A 22,145-nucleotide genomic window follows, 5' to 3' on the forward strand; every position below is an offset into this window, starting at 1 on the left:
GAGTAGGTGACTGGGGAGACATGGAAAAATCTCCTTCTCTCAGGACCTTACAAGATATTCCTAAATTGGCCCCCTTTTTTTCTCTTTCACATTAAGTATTACAAATAATCAGGCTAGAAGCACTGTGGTGGCTGGGCATGGTGCCAACTGCTATGTAGATCAACCTTTCAAGAGTGGGTTGTATACAAGTTCCCATAATGTACCCTGTAAAATCACATAGCTGAGGGCTATGCGTTCTTCTGGCTTTTTAAGAGTGATTTGTGAAAGAAACACTTCCCTCATCCTCTCTTCCTTTTCTGAACCCTATTCTAAATTTGAACATTTAAGAACTTTATTGAATGTGATGTCTCCAAACAAGTTAGAAAATAAAGAAGAAAAAAGTTTCTAAAACAGAATCATGTTTTTAAAAAAAAAAAAAAAGTCCTTTGATTTTAGCACTGACCCATACAGACCTCATTCTCAAATTACTTAAAGGCTTTACCTACGACGTCAGGTCTTACCTGTCGTTAACTAGTTCTTTCAGCATCTTTCTCCAAATATTTTTATGAATAGAGAGCCTATTTATAGTGGAATGCATACTGTCTAGTGCCAAAGTTTAAAATAACTTCTTAAGTAGCATGAAATAGTGCATTTTTCCTCATTAAAAATATCTTGATCCTAATGGACACAATAAACGAGGACATGAGAAGAAACAGACATGAATTTATTAAGAAGTGAATGAGGCCAGGTATGGCGGCTCACGCCTGTAATCCCAGCACTTCGGGAGGCTGAGGCAGGTGAATCACAAGGTTAGGAGTTCGAGACCAGCCTGCCCAACATGGTAAAACCCCATCTCTACTAAAAATAGAAAAATTAGCCAGGCATGGTGGCAGGCGCCTGTAATCCCAGCTACTCAGGAGGCTGAGGCAGAATTGCTTGAACCCGGGAAGCAGAGGTTGCAGTGAGCCGAGATCGCACCACTACACTCCAGCCTGGGCAACAGAGTGACACTCCATTTCAAAAAAAAAAAAAAAAAGTGAATGAAATATGATTTGAAAAAGCCAGAGTAAATTTCTCTTTTCTTTGACTTTGACCTTAAATACCACATTTGAAGATAAAATGTGGTATGAGGTCCTCAAGGGCCTATGCAAATTTGTCTCCCTTCATGTATAGATTAAAACGTACTAAGTTTGTCCTGAATTCTAAGATTTGAAAAATCAAGCAAGTATCGGCTCCAGTGATCTCAACAGATGAACAGATGACAATGAATACTGCAGATTTTGAACTAGTTTTCCTAATAATTACCTGGTTCATTTCTATTAGTTTTATGACAACCTTCTGTTGATTTTGATTTCAGTATCTATAAAATAACATTGAAAAGAGAGCTATCTCAAAATTTTTAGGACTTAAAGAATTTCTTAAGTGCAAGATAAGCACATATCTATCATGAATAGATAATCCTTCTTTGATTTACTCAATTATTTATTTAGTGTCATCCTTGTTCCAGAGAGGATATAAGGTGGCTTACATGAGGTACACCCAATATATAATCCTACAGGTTCCTAGAGGTGTTGCCACACTACATGCATAAGTCAACACACAAAATAGCACAAGCCCCTATAAAACCTACAAACAGGAAAGTAGCATGTTAAGTCCACGTTATTCCAGGTAAGAAAGTTCTGCTTAATGTTACTAGAAGGGCCCCAAAAGTTTATATCATAAAATTTGCAAAAACTGCCCTAGGATTTAACATGTCTTCGTCATATTACCAGCCTAGAATTCCCCACAAAACTACAGCCTTCCTGAACTCCAAAAGAAGACATTAGTTTGGAACTGACTTAGAAGCAAAAATCTGAATTCTAGATTGCTATGTTTTCCTTGGATTTTACCCATTCTAGCATTAGGCAAGTGATTGAGATTGGGAAATCTTAAAGATCATAGTCCAAAGAATGTAGACACACAAAATAATAAAGCAAGTCAAAGCTAATTTCCAAAGATTACAACCCAATCAATCACACATTTCCAAAAAGTAGCAGTGGAGTTTTTAATTATTAAAGGTAAAAAGAGATTCACGTCTAAATCCCAAAATTAATGGTTTACCCTCATTTGGTCCACAAGAGTTGTTTGCTATAGCCGAGAGAGGACATTTTTAGTTCTATTGCTCAGGAGGGATTAACTTGTTAAAAGGAAAAAAAAAAAAAGTGAATATAAATATATAACTTCTGACTCTATCATAAACAAGGCAAATGTATACCCCTAGAAAAATGAAGTGCTTAGCGCGTCTCAGCCAAAATTGCAATGCCATGTCCCTAGGTGCTATCTGTCTGAGTTATAGAGAACCTTCACTCTGAAAAGATTATGGCGCCCATCCCTGCCATATAACAAAGAATGCAAACAAAATATTAAGTCACAAATAGTTTAAAGAAATACCATAAAGGCTACTTAAAAGCTCTATAAAATAACAAATGACAAAAGAAATTTAAATATTTTACAAAATATTATCAAATATTCCTTCTTCCAAAAATGTGTTGCCTTTGTTGCTTGTGCTTAAATACTAATTCCAATACAGAAACTCAAGGTAAGAACTAAAGGCCTATCTGTAGATGTCCATACTATAGTTTGAAGAGCTTTAGGGTCACCCTTCATAAGTTCTAAGTCAGCAAGGAAGTAGTCTCAAAGTCAGACATTCAAGTCTGATGCTGGAGAAAAACCAAGCCAGAGAAGGTGTTAAGTTTGTGGGTGGGCATATGTATCTGCACTTACAGGATGATTGGATGGGATTCCACCTTCAAGTCAACAGTGGGGAACAGATTTCAAAGAGCCTATACCTCCAAAAGGGCTTGAATTTTTGCCATCTCTTCCCAAGTCGTTGGGGAATAAACACAAGAATAGATGGTAGCAATTTCCATGGGTTGCACATCTCCCAGTGGAAAACTACCAGTGAAAAGAAAGTGTTGGCATTCAAGGTGATCTTTTTCAAAAGCTTAGCTTGTATTTGGTATAACAATTCAAGCAGCAAAGTGATTTGATTGTTTCATTGCTTGTGGTGGTAGACTGAATTTTCTCACAAATGGATCGTGCCTTCTCAAGATACTGAATCTCAATTTTGGAGATTTCATATATTGGCCAAGGCCAGAATACAGAGATAAAAAGAGCTTCCTAAAGATAAATTATGTCCTAAAACACCAAATATGCTTATATTTATAAAAACAAGCTTTTAATAGAAAGTATAATTTATACCAATTGACTACAAAACAAAAAACTTAAGTTCTAGTTGTTCACATTAAAAATTAGAAAACATTTTATATTCTAGGTTTAATTTATTTCAAAGTATTACAAAACAAACTCATAAGCTCATAAAAAATTCTTTAATAATCTCTATCGTTGAGTCCAAAACAGAATTCCTTAATAAGCCTTATGGTTGAGTTCATAGTATTACAATACACAAAGCATACTAAAATGAATATTTTACATTCTGGATAATCAAATAAAAATCTAATTCTATTCCATTTAAGTTGGATATAATGTGTATTTTATTACATTCTGGCTCTAAAAAACTAGAATTGATGTATGATTTACATATACACAATTTTCAACTAATCATAAAATGTATTTATCTGTAGCATCCCAGTTTCAGGACAGTCTCAAAAAGGTTTGAGTTCTAAGGAAAATTTAAAAGGGAAAAAAAATTAGAGATGTTCTACCTTGATTGTTTCTGTTTGCCATGTTATATGCAAACAGAGAAATAAAGAGATACTACATTGAATGAAGCAAAAATGAAATTTTAACCAAGCTTCTTGACAAATATTGAAAAATCGAATGATGTTACATAACTATTCAAGGATTATTTATTCAGCTCAAGTAGAGAACGGTTTTAGGTGAGTATAATTCCTTCTGTACATGTTCAGAAATGTACTTCAAACAATAACTACTACATTAATTTCAAATCAAGCTTTCATTCAAATGCAGAAAACATATCCGTTGTTTAGTCCAACTTATAATAGCTATCAACTCTTTTTCCACCAAAGGTTCCCCTCTACTCCCACCTCATTCTTTGTAAGATGAGTAAGGAGACTTTTAAAAAATGTTCGGATAAAATTCATTTTGTCAACCATGCAACACAAGGAAAATATCAGTTAATTAAACAGGAAAAAATATTTGTAAAGTTAAAAGACCCTGTAAGTTAATGAAATACTCTGAACTTCAGAAAATTTTTGACAAAATGTATTATATTCTAAACATTCTTTTTGGAAAGATAACTAAAATAATATCAATCCTCCATTCACACCCAACAAAATAAAATAAATTTAACTGGGAATTACATTTTAAATTGTTCATTTTTAATGTTTTGCTCTCAATGTATAGTAACATTTAAATGATTTATGAAGAAAATGACAAATCAACTTAGCATACATTTTTAAACGTGTTTAATTAGGAATTTTTATCTTTGAAGTGTATCCTACTTTTGTCAACAATATGATTTTGTACAATACAGAATTAATAAGTATTTGGAAAAAGATAATTTTTCTAAAATAAACAATATAGACAGGACTCAGAAAAATAGTCTGTTTTGATTTTGCATTTTTACTTGTATATCTACTTGCTGTATCTTTCTAAAATCATGTTAAGAAAAATTGGTCTGATATATTTTCTTGCAATTTTGGGGTTCTTCTGGTATTTCAGCCTCATATTAGCTAAGCACAACTTCCAGGAAGATCAAACGATGGAGGACCTAAAAACTAAGTCTACCTGAGGAAACTTTTCCTATTACTTCGTATGAACTTTTTGGTTTATTTTCAATGAAAAGATAGATGAGATTGTTTGGGGAGATGGGGAGCATGTGTAGCTGGTTCGGGCTTTTTGTGTTTGGTTTTGTTTTTGTTAGTTTATTCTTAGAACACTCTTTTACTAAAGTCACCAATATAATTCACATTCTTTTAATAATGAAAAACTCCTTGTGCTAGTTTTATCTCATGAGAAAAAACACGGCTCCTAAATCAAAAGCAAAATGCTGTATGTTCAGAGCTATATGAAGACAGCCAAGTTATAAAAGCCCATTTTCAGATCTGGAACAACTTCTGAAAACAAAGAGGGTATTTGGGATACCTTACGCTACAGAAAAAAAATTCCTGCTTTCATTATTTCCTGATTCTGGAGATCCAATAAAAACCTTATGGAATAAAATGTCTTGCAAAAATCCTTCAGTGAAAACATAACCAACCACTCCCACCCCCAACCCCCTTTTAAAGTAATGAGAGTTGATAAACTATAATTACAGTATGAAAATGTTTACATTTTCTTATGAGTTTTAAAAGAAAGATTAAAAGATTCATTGGCTTTTCAAACAGCAATTATTTTAGCACCTAAAAGATATACAACTAAAATATATGCATATTTATTTTCAAAGAAACACCAACAAAAATTAAAACATTGGTGATCAGGTAAATACTGATGACGCCAATATAAAAGTATTTGCCACTGCAAAGGGCCTAAGCACAATCACATCTTGTCCCGATCATACCTGCCTGCCAGAACAAAATAGGCAGCTGACCAATTATGGGGTGTTTATCTATACAGTGGTACCTTTGTTCTCCAACAATGTCAGATTGCAAACGTCCTGGAACACATATTTACCTGGAGGATTCTTGGCAGGATCATTGTGGCTTGGACTTCCTGATTGTCCAGAATCTGTAAAGAAATCACAGAAAATGTTTTCTTTTTAATTTGTTTTGAAAGAATTTCACAATCCTCAAGGGACTTGAAAAAAAATGTTTAAGGTATAAAAATGAAGGTGAGTGCTTTAAATAAAATATACTTTCCCAAGCCTTTTGATAGAAACATTTTACTCATCCAACTAGATAAATGCATATACATATTTCTATGTCAAAAGGAAAAGACAAGTATTGGTCTACAGTTTTCTTGGGCTAGAGCAAAGGTTTTTTGAAACAAAAGATCTGGCTACAAAGCCACTGAAGATGGTTTGAAGGTTAGGCAAATACTGAGGCCTGCCAGTAGCAATATGAAATAAAGCAGATATATTCTCTTAAAAATGCAATCTGAGTGTAATGAAACATGCATTTAAAAGCCTGAAAGTATGTTTTTATTCAATGAGTAAAATACACAGAAATGAGAGTCCGCTTTTCCAGGATTTCACACACAAGTACACATACCCACTCCAATAATCCCCCAACCTACTGGATCCAGGCCCAGATTTGTCTACATCCCATAATAGCAATCGATTTGCAAACACCAAGAAAAGCATAAATTACTAGGTAGAAACCAACATGGCTTTGTGGAGAGCAAATGGTTGGATCAATTTAATTTCCAACCATGACAGATGGACAGACTTTGCAGATAAGGAGGAAGAGATCAATGTCGTATATCTGAATTTCCTACCCCATATTATTTCTCATCGATGCTACAGAAAGAAACGTGGAAGATATACAACTGTTAGGCAACATGCCTTTCTGGACTGATCTGACACTGTTGTGTTTTGCTCACTCCTCTTCCCTCCTTGTCCCCTCTGCATTTATCTGTGTCATTTGCCCATATTATTATACACTTACTTGCAAGTTGCTTTGTAATCTTCTTTTATTGGTTCTAGCATTTAAGTTTTGTCTCCCCAACTAAATTGCATATTCCTAAGCAGAGGCAGAGAGTCTGTCTACTTCTTTTGTGTCTTCCTCAGTGTGCTGTTCATGGCTGTGAATGCACTAGGCTTGCAGTAAACGCCAGAGGAATGGATGGCTCAGCTCCAGCAGCCTCTTTGCTTGCCTAGAAAAGGCAATTTTGAACTTGATAATGAATTTCAACAAAATTTGATAGGTGGGGCACAAATGACAGTTCTGTCATATACTGCCATATACTGACAAGTCTCTTCCCCCAAACCTTGCCATTATACTTGAGCCAAGAAAGTGATTTGGTTAAGCAGGAAAATCATATGCTGGTTTTTTTCATCAGAGTTATTCTGTCCTTCCAGGTAAGCGATTAACATACTGAAACTGCTGCTTCGTAAGAACATCCTGTTAGTTTCTTCTCATATAAAACCTGGTTATTTATTTCTGCCCTTTGCCTCGTGCCTGTTAGCTTAGATATAATGCTGAGATCAGAATTTTACCCCTTCATCCCATTTCCTTAATTGTCTTTTTGGTTTTATTCTAGAACAGATCTCATGAAATCTTAGCAAGCATATTTAGTGATTCCCACATTTTCCTCCAATTGTTTCCTGATTTCTCAAAATGAAAGTAAAGAAACTAGAAATGACCACTCTTCATTTGGCTCGAGTCTCCTGAAGACTGTCAGAGAGCTGAGAATACTCTAAAAATCCCATCTCCCATGAAGTCCTCTTATTACTTTTTCTGAAATCAAGGCAAGATTCAGTGACTTATAAATTAGAAGATCAATCTTCTTCGTTCTACATTCCTATAAAAAAGTGGTACAATATGGGCCACTTTCCAGGCCTGGAGTATGATAGCTACATAAAAATGATAAATCGTAACTTTCTGCTACAGCATCAGCTATTTTTCCCTTGAGTCCCTCTGACAAATGTCTCTCAGCATTGATACTACATTCCAGTTTAATTTCTCAAGTGATTCTAACACGTTTTAGGAATTCCTACTTATGTATAATCCACCCACTGACCAGAGCCTCCCTATGTTTTATTTTCCCTCCAAAGCTGTCTCACTCTTACGAAGGTCTAGACATGCATCCCTCGGCGTCGCTAATGCCACGCTTGTGATGAAACCCGAGATAGTTAAAGTTCTCACTTCGTTGCAGCAGTCGCCTCATTTCAGGAGTTGTAGACTCTCTGCATGAGCCTTAGCGTGTTTAGTTACAGCAACTTCAAAATGGTGCCACAAAACTCTTTTCCATCATCTGTTGCTAAAATTTGGGTCCAGCAGAGAAAAGAATGAAAGTCTCTTCCATTCTTAAGAAAGCATCCAGCTAGAACAATGGCACTCCCTGTTACCACAACATCCCACTTGAGAAACTCTATTCTTTTCTGCTGTAAATTATTTTTTCTTCTCATTTCCAACAATTGCAGACCAACTTCTTTGACTGAAAAAATATACTTACTAAAAAACCCACAAGCATTTGAGGGAAAGCTGAAGTAGACCCTAAATTTGAGGCACACATTTGCTTTTTGTAGCAATTCCACTTTCTAAAATGATCTGCTGTTTACTGGCACACAATGACAGACTTTCCTTCATACGCCAAAGCTCATGCCCTCTCATGAAATAAAACAGGGTATACTGTGTCCCAGAAACATAGGAGAGAGCCCTCTCAGTGAGCAAATGACAGAGCATTTACTTTTCAGACTGCAAATTCTAACACTATAATCTACTCTTAACTCTTATGTCACCTTATATTGGTCACTTAATTCCAACTGCTGGAAAAGGAAGTAACCAGGGAGTCGCGGTTGGCAGAGAAACCAAAAATGAACTGTTATTGTGGTTGACTTCAGAGAAAGAATTATTCAGACCACATCTAAACCCCTTCCAATTCACCACCTAGGTCAAATTACTCTATACCCAAAGGTTTTATTTAACCACTTCCATCACTTTGCTCAACACCCCCCACCTCTCTCTCTCTCTCTCTCTCTCTCTCTCTGTGTGTGTGTGTGTGTGTGTGTGTACTTAATATGTTATAGTGAAGCCTGGCTCTGTCCCTCACTAGCGGCATGATCTTGTACAAAATTACTTACTCTTAAGTGTCTTGGAGTCTGGATCTTGAAAACTGCAATAATATTATCTACCTTGTAAAATCATTGCAAGATTATATCATATTAAGCACCAAAAGCACTGAGTCAGACACAGTCTATATTATCAGTAAATAAAAGACATCATTAATATTAAGCATAGAGCCACATTAAAAATGATTAATATATTTAATGGTTTAAACATTATTAAAATAAAAAAAGTAATCATTTTAATGTCGCTCTATGCTTAATGATAACTAACTTTTAGGAAGAAAGGGAGAAAAGGGACATAACTAAGTTCTGTCCATCCCAACACAAGCATCTAAAAAATGACTGGTGGGTTGACTAAGCATGGAGAAGCGTGCGTCCACCTGAGAAGTCCTGTGTAAATGCTTTCATCCCTCACTCCCCAAAAGGGAGGAGCCCACTGCTGCTTCAAGGCTTTTAGGAGCTGTCATGCTCAAAAGGTAGTAGATAGCAGCCAGTTGATGAAAATTACCTTCCAGAAGGCTAAAGTCTTTGAGGAACAAGGCTGCTAAGAGTTGTGAGCTGCCCAGCATACTGGGTATAGTGTCTGGAAAAAAATTTTTTTTTTTTTTTTTTTTTGAGACAGAGTCTTGCTCTGTCACCCAGGCTGGAGTCCAGTAGCACTATCTCAGCTCACTGAAGCCTCCACCTCCTGGGTTCAAGCGATTCTTGTGCTTCAGCTTCCCGAGCAGCTAGGACTACAGGCGCACACCACCATACCCAGGTAATATTTGTACTTTTTGGTAGAGACGGGGTTTCACCATGTTGGCCAGGCTGGACTCGAACTCCTGGCCTGAAGTGATCCATCCACCTTGGCCTCCCAAAGTGCTGAGATTACATGTGTGAGCCACCACGCCCAGTTTAGTGTCTGGAAAGATTCTGATGCAGTTGAGAAAAAGAGAGGAGTTTTTGAAGGCAGCCAACCAAAACCAGTCCTCCCTCATTCCCTTCCACCTCTCATTTTCTCTTCCTTGATCTCAATCTCTATTTTCTACATTTCTGCGTTGTCTCTTTCTGACTTGACTGGGCATAATGTTGAACTGAAATAAATTTTGTATTACATATTTATGAAAGTTTCATGTTCCCCATTCTTTAAATGTGGATTAAACATATGTTTATTCTTCTAAAAAAAAAAAAGGTAATGAAGTTACTTCTAAATTTTTATCTTTTAAACGTAATCAGTTCCTTCCTCTCCAGGTTAAAGATTCTCCAAGCACAAGAAAAGGTTCACATTCATGCAGGACCCTTACCAACTTTTCAATCCTTTTGTACACTCCTTTTGTAAAAAGCAGTCAGTCTCTGGTGGCTCTTCCAATATCTAAGCTTTACCCGAGGAGTGAGCAGTTTTTTCTAATGACCCAATTTTACGGAAGATCCTAGGATACGTAAGTGATCAAACAGCTTGTCCAAAGTTACAAAGCAACTATTAAAACTTCTGTTCTCTATATGGGCAGCCTATTCAGACACAATACTTCTTGAATTGTTATGATGCAATCCTAAAATAATGCACAGCCAAATGACTTTTCAGTAGTTTAACTGTTTCTGGGAAACTTATCTTCCCCTAACTTCCCTCACCCTTCCAACTATTCACCAATACATTCAAGAATATTTTTCTTAAGCCTTTAGCTACTTTCTATATCTAAGTTGGAAGTAATCATTAGTATCACTGAACTCTATACACTAATTGATGTCTTAAAGCAAGGCCAATTCTATAAATCAAATTTAGTTTGGATTGTCTCCATCAAGCAAAGGAAATTCTAATGTTTTCTGGACAATCTGGTGGAAGCTCTATAAGATGTGTGTTAAATATATATGACAATAAATAAATAATAGCCTGTAAAGTATTTCTTACTGAGCACTAACTTTCTGGAGTAGATACACTGCAACTATCTGAGGTAGATAAATCATTAAAACTGTCAAAGATTTTTTTGTAGGTCATTAATGTAAGCATCATTCAAATGTAAATCAATTAAGATTTATGCTCATGCCTGTAAATTCCAGCACTTTTGGAGGCCAAGGCAGGCAGATTGCTTGAAGTCAGGAGTTCAACACCAGCCTGGTCAACATGGTGAAACCCTGTCTCTACCAAAAAATACAAAAAAGTAGCTGGGTGTGGTGGCACACACCTGTAATCCCAGCTACTTGAGAGGCTGAGACATGAGAATCGCTTGAACCTGGGAGGTGCAGGTTGCAGTGAGCCAAGATCGGCTCATGTATTCCAAACACTCGATAATGTTTGGAACACAGTAAGTGCTCCATAATGCTTATTAAATTTATATTTAATTTACAATAATGATCTTTAAATATTGTTTTTAAAAAAGAATACACACTCTATGCCATGTAGAAGTTCAGAGGCTGCCTGAAGAGACAGAAATATACAAATAAAAAAATACACAAATCAAGAGGGAACAGATGATTCCTAGGAAGGGTGGGCAAAGTCATATCATAAAAGATATCAAAAGAAGGTGACCTTAGGAACAATGCCATGAAAAAATGACCTGATTTCCCACCTTTCTAAGACATATTTCACTCCTTTACCAAGATGATCTTTATAAGACCCAAAACTGATTAAGCTAAACATCTGCTAAAACCTTTACATATATTCTGAAACTAGTATGCCATTCATGGCACCTTGATCTGGCCTCCATCAGCACCTGGGTCATACTGAGCCTTTTGGTTCCTTGTGTGTCTCCTGCATTTGATGTCTCCAAGTCTGTGCATAATGTTCCCCCTTTTTTCTCCCTGAAGTCCCCCATGGTGAGGTCATCCCCTTTAGATCCTCAACAATATGACACGAGGCGTACTGCCCTATTTAGCCTTATATAGCCCTAATCTTTGGGATAAGGCCTGACACATTTGGTTAAGTCAAATGAACAGAAAACCATCAGTCTATAAACTATGAAAGTGCACAAAAAAGAAAGACCAAGCATACCGCTCTGTGTAAAATCATACATTAGAAGTCAAACAGATCAATTTCTTGTGGCAAGCCAGGGAAACAGACACACAATTCCCAGGGCTAAGTCTCCCAGTCTAATGTAAGGCTCAGTCCTACTTCCCAACTTCCTGAAGAAATATTTGGAAAAAGATAGGGTGGCTAAGACGTACTATTTTGAGTCAGAAATTATTTTTTGTCCATCTCCTATAAAGAGAAGAAACATTTGGTGAAAATCCTGGTCCCTACTTTGCAAGCACTGGGCCAAGAAAGTTTTAATGACCTTTATACATAAACTTTCTACTCCTAGATGAAACTTCTTTTAGGAACTCTTTTTATTCTCTGACACCATAGCTTGAGGATCAACAGAAAAAGATAACTGGAGAAGCATAATTTTAATTTATAATGATTTTGGTACAAAGAAGGAGCTGTACAAGGTGAGTTTTCAGGTCCCCTATGGCTCTAAAACTCTATGATTCCATAACAATATAGCTTTTATATCAAGGGATATCAAAGGAGTAAATGAAACCCACACTGTAACCTATTAACCTACAGACAGCCTCTTGCTAGAACTAAACGTAGTCATCATGTGATAAAGGGCCCCTTTGTCATAGTCCTTTGCCTTAAGCAGGTGAAGAAATAGCCCATTGTCAGTGAAAGAATACCATGAGATTTTTTTAAGGCTTAGAACAGTCTCTTTCTTTCTCTCTAAAACATTATTAATTGATAATATAATAAAACAGTATATTTTTACAATTAAGTATATAGCATGCCAGAAACAAGATGTAACAGGTAAGAAACAAAAGCTTGAGGGAAGGAATACAAATGCATGTATTTTATAGTAGGAGAATAAAAAGGTAAAACAAAAACATCTATATTATTAAGGGTAATGGAGACCAAACTATTCTCCTCGGGTTAAACCTTCTTTTCTCTCTTCCCCTCTCTCTGCCCAAAGTTTTCTATCACACCCTTTGCAGTTTACTGTCTCCCATGACTGATTCCTTGGGATTTATAGCACATTAGCTTTCCATAATCACAATTCTTATTACATAATTTGGCTTTTTTTTTTCCAGCACAGTTAAAACACTAGGCAGCTTCAGTTTTAATGGAAGATTGCTTCATTGCTTTGGGTGACACAAAATTATAGTTTTACATTATTTTATTTTCTATTAGATGTGTATTAAAATAAGACAATGAAAGAACACAGGAAAACTGAGTGTTTTCCTTGCCTCTCGTAAGCATGTAAATATTTGGGAAATGGTTTTTCTCTCTCTCTCTCTCTCTCCCCCTCCTTCATGCTTCTCTCTCTCTCTCTCTCTCTCTCTGTGTGTGTGTGTGTGTGCGTGTGTGTGTGTGAGTGTGTGCCTGCATCTTCCTTTATCTCCCTGTCTCCCTCTCTGCTTCTGTCTCTCTGTCTCTTTTCAACAGGGCATTAAATTATTTGGAGTCCACTTCACTGCAAAACTTGGTTAACAAGCTGTACATGGGAAGTTTTAACTTTATCGCTTTGTTAATGGAATCCCTGACCTTGTTGTGTTTTTTTTAAGTGAATCTGTACTCCTCCTAAACCCAGTTCTGAGCAATAAGAGAAATTAGACCTCTCTGAATATTTTGGCAGAACCAAAATAACATTTGGGAGATGCAGTTTCCTGCATATTTTAAACCATTTACTATTTCACATTTGAAGGCCTATATCTTCAGATCCCTCTTTCTGTTGGTTAACATTGGTTTTAAAATATACGTTTGATTTAGCAAAACGCATAGTTTAAAAAGATGTTGCTACAGTTAAGATCTTCACGATAAAATAATTTCATTAACCAAAGAAAACTATAGAATAAGAGAGTAGATATTTCGTTCCTGAACATTCCACTTGTTTTATCATTAAGCTTTCTTTTAAAGAGCCACTTTTTGGCTTAACAAGGAGATTAGGTTCAAAGCGTCATATCCCACGGATTAAAATAAGGATTTGTTAAGGCTCAAGACTGAAATTTGTCCACAGGGAATTAACTGAAAAACATAGGCCACTGAAATTTAAGGTGGGAAAAAAATCATATATCAAAAATCACATATCAAAAAAAAAATCAAATCAAACCATTCTACCACAGGGGACTACTAACGAAACTCCTGCAAATATGAAACCCCTGCACAAAAAGCGTTAAACCTGCCAACATCTCTGACCAGAGCGCTGTGGTACTTCATTAAGTAGCACCAACCTACCCCCTCAACAATGGGAAGCTAGGATAATCGTATCTGACCTTTCTGCCCCACCCTAAGATTAAGTTCAATGACTTTCTACTGATCTAGGGATTGAGTGAACCAAGCGTCATAATCAGGATCACCTACAGTTCTTGCTTTTGAAGGCTTTAACCTATAGAATGCAAAAACACCGTACTGGTCATTGTCAGGATTGCTTTCTACAGCCTGTTTTCAATTAAGTAAATAAAATGTGGTAATTAAATCAAGATTACATAATATGTTTTTGATTTGTAATCTTATTTAAATTAATTAACTGACTCAATCCTTGCTTAGTTTTTAAACTGGTCGAGTTAGGGAAAGAGTCCCTGGGAGCAAATCCAGTTTTCTATCTTTAAAAACAAGGCAAAGCAATCTGGCAGACTTAAAAATATATATTAAATGCACCAGCATAATGTATATACAGAGGCAAGGGTGCTAATGTAGTGGAGGGAAGAGCTTTATGGCATGATTTTGACTAAAAGAAATAGCTCTCGCACTAGAGAGAAATAAACTAAAACATTATTTATTCAAAACATTTCTTTTCGAATTTTATGAAGATTGCATATTTGTTGGAAGCAAAACATTTCCAGCTGTATTTTAAGTTTCTGAAGAGAGTTGTAAGATTTATAATCTTTCATAAATGCTGCCCATATCTTATAATATTAGATGAACACGCCACTGCGTACTTTGAGGAACAATTTGCCAATGCAGTTTGCCACATGAAAATAATAAAGTCCTTTCCAAAACCCAGCCAAATCCAGTAGGAAAAGAGGAGATGAATGTTCTGTCTTTTCCATCTGGGAAACATTTTGGATTTCAGCTATACTATGTAATATACATTTTTTTTCCCCTTGGAAACCAAGAAACCTGCATTTTACAGCAAGGTATGTAGTGCAAAGAAAATGTTGGTGAAATAGGAATCTGGAAATGAAAACCAGAATGTCATCAGACTCAAGAACATAATCATGGAGGCAAATTGAAAAATCAGTGCAGAATTTCAGCATAAACCAAATGCAATGTTTATGATCCTATTAGTCTTAAATTTTTCTCTTAAAAGGAAAGCATAGAAAAATAAGTGCTGTTTTACCTCCAAAGTCCTGAACAGCATTTATGTTACTACCTAGCACCATGACTTACATATGTGGTTTATCCTGGAGTCTTCACGCATTATTCTAAATCCCACACATACAACACTCCTGTGTACACATAACCCCTCTGTGCCATGTCATTTCATGTATTTTCCCCAAAACTTAATGTATCTAGGTTAAAATCAGACGTAAGACTTTCTAATATTTCATTGGCAATCTTTCTTCTCAGGGAGCAGGACGTGTTCTCTCCAAGCTGTCTGGAGAGTCAGGACTCCCGGGTTCTATTCAGCAACTGCCAAGCACTTGTACGCTGACCCTAAGCAAACCATTTCACGCACGAATCAGTTTTCATCTTGCCCAGTCGCAACTAGTTAAGGAAAGGTAAGAGTTTAGTCTTAGTTGTTTTCAAAGGAATTAGAAATAATAGGAAAAAAATAATTTCATAAAACAGTGAAATATGCACAAGTATTTTTGTGGAAAAAGGCTATGAGATATATATATTTAATGTACTTTAAGGTTTAATTAGTACTCCTCCTCCTCCAAAAAAAACCCAAAATCCCCACCTAGTTGGTTGCACTGCCCCTTGCAAACACTGACAACACAGGTAATTGAAGGACTGACTGGGTTAGAGTGCAACTCTTCTGCTACATTTTAAAATCCATGAGGTCAAGAAACATGTGAGTCTTATTTACTGCCCTAGCATATTCCTGGCACATAGTAGATGCTCAATCAATATGTGTTGAATGACTAACCACGGTTTTACAGAGAACGAGATGATGACTGGTAGCACTTAAAACAGTTCATCTTCCTTAAATTACAAACAAACTGCCAGTAATGCCAAGCATAACTTTCAGTTTTTGCTTATTATCTACACATATTCTAATTATTAAGTTTCTACAACCTCTCTACAAATACAAATGTAGTGATTGACTCAATGACCAAAAAGTCGTATTCGTATTTTTTAATTGCTCATTTTTTCACAGACATATGCTCCTAAAAATTTTTTAATTGGATACAGATTTATCTATTATGTTAGCTAAAAAGATACTTTGCCAAATCATTAAAATGTTTATGTTTATATCATTATGTGAGCTTAGAGAGAAGAAACTGGATGGGTTTTTTATATCTTACGTTACTTACATGTGATTAATAACCAGTCCTTGTTTTATTATTAAATTATGGCTCTTAAGTCTGTGATAATATATTCATATAAAAATAAATGTATATATTTAATCTCAAGATGCATAACAATTAACTGGATAACAGAGTAAGATGACGCATAGCACACTTTCTATCAAAGTAAAGTAGATTTGTATGTGGGGTATTCATTATTGCTTCTGTTCATAAAATAACTTTATCATAATATTAGAAGGAAAAAATCAGATAAGTCATTTGATGAACAGGAAGCTTGCTGATGTGGCAGATAATAGTATTAAATGTCCTAACAGTTCCTTTATAAGTGGTTCAAAGAACTTCTGTCCTCATGTTTTCAAGGCAAAAGCTAATTTACCAGGAATAAAACTACTTGAATAATGCATCATTGAACCAACATTTTGGAAAAGGGATAAAATGAGGAAACAAATGAGAAGACAGTAACTTCCTCTTGCAAATCAAAACTGTGCATGCAAAGAAAGGAACTCAATTATATTGATAAAACAAAAACAAAAAATAGCTAACATGATTTCCCTTTTTTTAAAACAGAAGGTCAAGAATATTCTAACAAATGAAATAATGTGTTTGAAAGAACTTTGAAAAGTTTATAGGCTCACAGAGACATGAAGATAGGGCATTTTGTGGGGCAATATTCTTTCAAACAGTCATTTTAAGGGAACAGTTTAAAATACAGATAATCCTGGCCAGGCACTGTGGCACATGCCTGTAATCCCAACACTACGGGAGGCTGAGGTGGGTGGATCACCTGCGGTCAGGAGTTCAAGACCAGCCTGGCAAACATAATGAAACTCCATCTCTACTAAAAATACAATAATTAACTGGGCATGGTGGTGGATGCCTGTAGTCCCAGCTACTTGGGAGGCTGAGGTGGGAGGATCACCTGAGGTCAGGAGTTCGAGATCAGCCTAGCCAGCATGGTGAAACTCCATCTCTACTAAAAATACAATAATTAGCTGGGCGTAGCGGTGGGTGCCTGTAGTTCCAGCTACTTGGGAGGCTGAGGTGGGAGGACTATTTGAGCCCTGGAGGTTGAGGCTGCAATCAGCTGAGATTGCACCACTACACTCCAGCCTCAGTGACAGAGTGAGACCCTATCTTGAAAAAAATAAATAAAAGTTAAAAAATAAAATGCAGATAATTCTAACAAAGAATAATAAAGAATAACAAGCCCACCATGAAATCTACTACTCATTACTATGGTTATTTGGGAAATGGGAAAATAAATAATGAGCGGCATGTTCACTTGCTATATCCATTTTAAAGAAGAGAACTGAGAGTATAATGGTCCAGAGCTGTGTACCAGGTGCTCAAAATTCCTCCCATTTTGTCTTGTTACTCATTTTATCTTTAATAGAGATTCAAATCAACTCCTTATGATTCAAAAATGCCTAAGCCAAATCCAAAGAGTATGAAAAAATCAAGGTTCTGCATAATGTCCCATCCATATGCCTTAACCCTGAATGATATCAAACCTATGTAATCTTAGACATCAATGCCTTCCAGATGTGACAAAATTTTAACACAGACCAACTTCAAGCTTTTTACTCAGACTCATCTCCCAAGCTCATAAAGATTATTTTCATTGCACGTACCACTACATATGGCTAATGTTTAACTTTCCAAATTGATTATTATGCTGCCATTTCAAAACTGACATTGCCTTCTCATCCAATCAAAAAACAAACTATGTTGCATATTCAACCTCCAACAAACACACACACAAAGACAAGAAATCACATCATTATTTCCAAGTTCTAGATAGTGCTTGGTTACAAGACCAGTTGAACTTTTCCTTGTCCACTCTTGGTACCTCCAAAAGATGGAAAAGGGGAAGAAGGGATCATCCAATTCTTTGTCAGAATTAATTGCCATAGGAATAATTTGAGTCTGTCACCTGTTGTTTTTGGTCTTAAAGATCGCTTCTAATTAGACAAGATCAAATTTTTCTTGATATTTAAAGCATGTTAAAACTCTAAAATTAACTAACAAGATTGTTCATGGATATTTTTCAAAACCATCTAACAGCAAGGCCGTGATAGTAATGTATAAACTAAATTTTCAGATAGGATTTAAAACATTAGTAACTCAACACCAGTAAGAAAAACTGGTGTGATAAAGCTTTGGATATTATGCAAACTTAATTCCCCTGCCCCAAACGATTGCTTTGAATCTTACCTAAATCTCTCCCTCCACCCACCCCCAAAATTAGAATTGCCCTGTAATGGTAACTTGTCCTCAGATTCATCCTGAACTCTGTTCCTGCAAACCACCTTTCCCAGTTCCATTAACTACTGACTTCAGGCTAGGTCCAACCAACAGGAGGTAATGGTAGGAGTCTGGGAATTTGGAGGGTGGGAAGAAAGGAGAAGGGGAGGTATTCCTTCCCTCCTCTGCTTTGACATTTGTCTCCAAACAGTGGCGAGTTTTCCTTTTGTGATTCTTGCTTCCACTGAACAAGTTCCTCCCTCTGTGATGCCCTCCCTTCAGGCAGCTCCAGCTCAATTTGAGCAGTAGATTCCTATTAATGCTAATATCTGGGTGACCTCACTGCCCATTCAGCTTTTCATCTATTCTAACATCACTGAAACTGGCCTTGCCCATGAAATTCCTCCTATTGGACTATCTGGTAGTGTAGTTTACTCAAATCTGACAGATACATTTGTTTTTTGAAGTTGGCATATCTATCACTCTAAAATACAAGTCAGGTAATAGAGTTAAACAGTATTAGACAAATATAATAACTTTGTAAAATTCAATAGATTTCAAGTATTTGTTACGATTCTCATTTTTTAAAAAAAAAGATCGGAAAACACTGCCACCATTCAGTACTAAGTACAAAATTCTATATCCAAAAGTGTTTTGTAATGTATACTGATACATAAAAATAATCAAGTTTTTTAAAAAGATAATTAGATTTTCAATGCCATGTTCTAAATGTATCTCTTCCAGGAGGTCTTCTGATAATCCTACCCATCCATCCAAGTTTACTTCTTCTTTTTATCATCTCCTAGTCTCTCTATCCAATCTTTAACAAGTTGCACATACCAAGTTTTTCATGTGCATATAAAACATGACTATATGCTCCTTGACTGGAACAATTATAAATTTGATTGTTTTTGTAAAACATTATACATTTACTTGGTTTTCAGGCCACAAACAACTTTGAAATGCTTATCAATTGTCGGAATAACTAACAGTCTCATGGGGATAATCAAAAGGTTTTCTTAAATATGTACCACTATACATCAGCGTAAGAATAATACGTAACAGGAAAGAGAAATGATTTCAACATTACTCTGTTTCCTTTAGGAAATGGTTCATAAGTCCCCACTTGACATCAGGCATTTTACATAAGAAAAATTACAAAATAAGAAAAGAAAAATTACAAAATAAGAAAGCATTTTTTCTATCAGAATAGTACACTCTATGGTGTTTTGCTAAAACACCCTACGAACACGAGAAAACAAAAATATTTATGTTCATATGCACAGGGATATATATGAACTCACAGTACCAAAACTTTAGAATCACAAATGCAAACAGTACCAATATACTTCATGTTTTAAGCTGTGCTAGATAACAGCCCGGCTAGAGGGAAGTGACATAACGGAAAAACATACAGCATCAATTCACATGTTGCCAACTTTTTTTGGATAGCACTAACAGGATGACACTGGCGTTGGATGTGCACACTTAGCTGCCAGCATTGCACTCTATGCAATGTCCTTCTACATCCTCTCTCTCAATCATTTTGAACCCCCACCCCCAAGATTTATTTTATGTCTCTTTTTAAAACATTATTTTCCTAGTTGGTGACAGTTACCACCAAACATCATACAGAGATCATTTCAACTGAAAATACATGTTTATTATTTTTTTAAACCTGTGCCTGAAATGTATTTTAGTCAATCTATGCCACATAAAGCAACTTCTAATGCACATTTATAAATTTAATTCAATAAATATTTACTGAAAAAAGAAAATGGGGTGGAGTCTAAATAGACATAAAGTGGCCATGAAGTAAGTCTAGCAATAACTTCCACTTCTTGTGTTTTCCCACCACCCTTTATTTTCCCCAATGAGAAAATCAGAGTATGATAGATAAGCTAAGAGACAATCTCCATAAATATGACGGCAGACATATTGCACAGACACTAAAAACTATAGGAATAATGCTGAGACCACAAGATAGAAATAGCCCTTGACTTTTTCTGGTAATGTGGGGGTGGAATGGGTGGGACAGGGAGCCTAAAGCCAAATAGCAAAATGAATCCAAATTTTAACCAAGTTTTTTATTACACACATACTATTTGAAACTTAAGCTTTCATTATAAGTTACAGTCCAAAAAGAAAAAGGACAATAAGAAGAAATAAAAATTACCCCAGTTCTTCCAATCTACTGTATATGTACATGCTATGATTTAAGAATCATGCCATAGAAGTAGATAATTCAATTAGAGCCAAGATAAAACAAATGAGATACATTATATTAAGCAGGCAGCAAATTAAGATATAATTTGGCTGAGAAATAGGTTGAAACAGGCACTATCCTAGAAATGGGATGATAGAGCAAAGAACTAAGCTCCACCTTCAATGTACCTGAAGGTCTGTTTGGAGCCAATTTACACAAAATATCCACTTACTAACATCACAGAAGATAGAACAAAATAACACTGAGATAATTTATTAGGAAATTATTTTTTAATATTGGAGGTGCACTGTACCACCCCAATCCAGCACACATTCTCTCTCTCTCTCTCTCTCTCTCTCTTTCACAAAAAAGAAAGAGATCCCATAAGCTTGTCCACAGTGTTCTACACCTGACCCGGAAGGAAATCCTTTTCTTCCAGACTTGCTTAAGCCAATAAGGGCTCCAGAGAATGCTAACTGCCCAAGAATTTAACTGAAACCATTAATTTACTTCATAGGACCAATCAACTGGCAAAAGAAGTAAAAAAGAAACCTTTTGGTACAACTGACCTACACAGTATTTAAACCGCCAGAGATGGCAAGGTTTGATGTTACAGCTTCCATCATCAATCTGCAAAATTCTGTCACTGCCTGATAAATGCACAATGTTTCTCTCTCCTGTGATGCTTTTAGGAAATAATGCTTGTCATTTTCTATCTTATTGACAAAATATCTTATTTTTTAGAAAACTCCATATCTAAGGAATACTTTAATGAAGTAAAGATGGGTTAAAACATCAAGCTAATTTTGTAAGGACATGAAACAGAGAAATAATCTCAAAGAAAATGATAAATTCTAATTTTTATTTGAAAGTCTAAAGCACAAATGAGACAACTTTTAGCCACTTCATTCTTATTTATTTAGGTTTATTTATTCAATGTCAATATAAATGACTGCAGTGAAGCCAGTATTGCAGACCAAATTTGCATTTGGAAGTTCAGTCACTGCAATCCGGATCCCAAAGCCACAGCTTCCTCCTCACGTTAGACTCCCATTCAAAGCTATCACTGTGTTTTCAAAGTGACAACACTGTTCAACATTATTTACAGAGCAGGAATCTTTTATGGCATTAAGGGTATGTATGTCACACCATGAAAACTACAATGACATTGCAAACACAGAGAAAGGAATCTAGTAAGGGCATTGGGAAGAAAAAGGGTGTGGGGAATTTAAGAAAATGTTTTTTAAGCTTTTTTTTGGCAAAAGAAAATGCATAATAAAATAATAACTGAAAGTTCCCTATTAATATCATCCAGCAATTATTAAAAATAGAATAAATTAGCTGATATGATCCAATCACCTGGTAGGGAACAGCATGTGTCTCCTTAGTCCATTGGCAGTGCTAATGGTGCCCCTAAATGATGGATTTTTTTTTTTCTATGTTCACGCTGGTTGAACTTAACTTTCCATTCACCTGTTTACCTGGATTAGTTTTCAGCTTAACATTCATTAAGCACCAAGACATAACAAGAGGTGCAGTGATGGTGAGATAAAAGTCTCAAGGCCATTACTCTTCCCATGAGGCACTCAGGGAGGATCTATA

The 22,145-nt window shown here is 35.8% G+C and overlaps 1 protein-coding gene across 9 annotated transcripts in view; it reads right to left on the reverse strand.

Annotated features, from left to right (window-relative positions):
- Positions 1-22,145, reverse strand: part of NFIB (nuclear factor I/B) — a 334,278-nt gene that overhangs the window by 90,414 nt on the left and 221,719 nt on the right. For 8 of the 9 annotated variants that reach the window (XM_011990845.1, XM_011990840.1, XM_011990847.1 and 5 more), the window contains exon 3: positions 5,614-5,667. In XM_011990845.1, coding sequence (XP_011846235.1) covers positions 5,614-5,667 — 54 coding nt within the window. Of the gene's footprint in view, positions 1-5,613; positions 5,668-6,545; positions 6,690-22,145 lie in introns of those variants that run through there. The other variant, XM_011990848.1, reaches the window with a different exon arrangement.

The sequence above is a fragment of the Mandrillus leucophaeus genome, unplaced genomic scaffold (assembly GCF_000951045.1).
Source record: "Mandrillus leucophaeus isolate KB7577 unplaced genomic scaffold, Mleu.le_1.0 Scaffold384, whole genome shotgun sequence".
In the NCBI taxonomy this organism is placed as follows: domain Eukaryota; kingdom Metazoa; phylum Chordata; class Mammalia; order Primates; family Cercopithecidae; genus Mandrillus; species Mandrillus leucophaeus.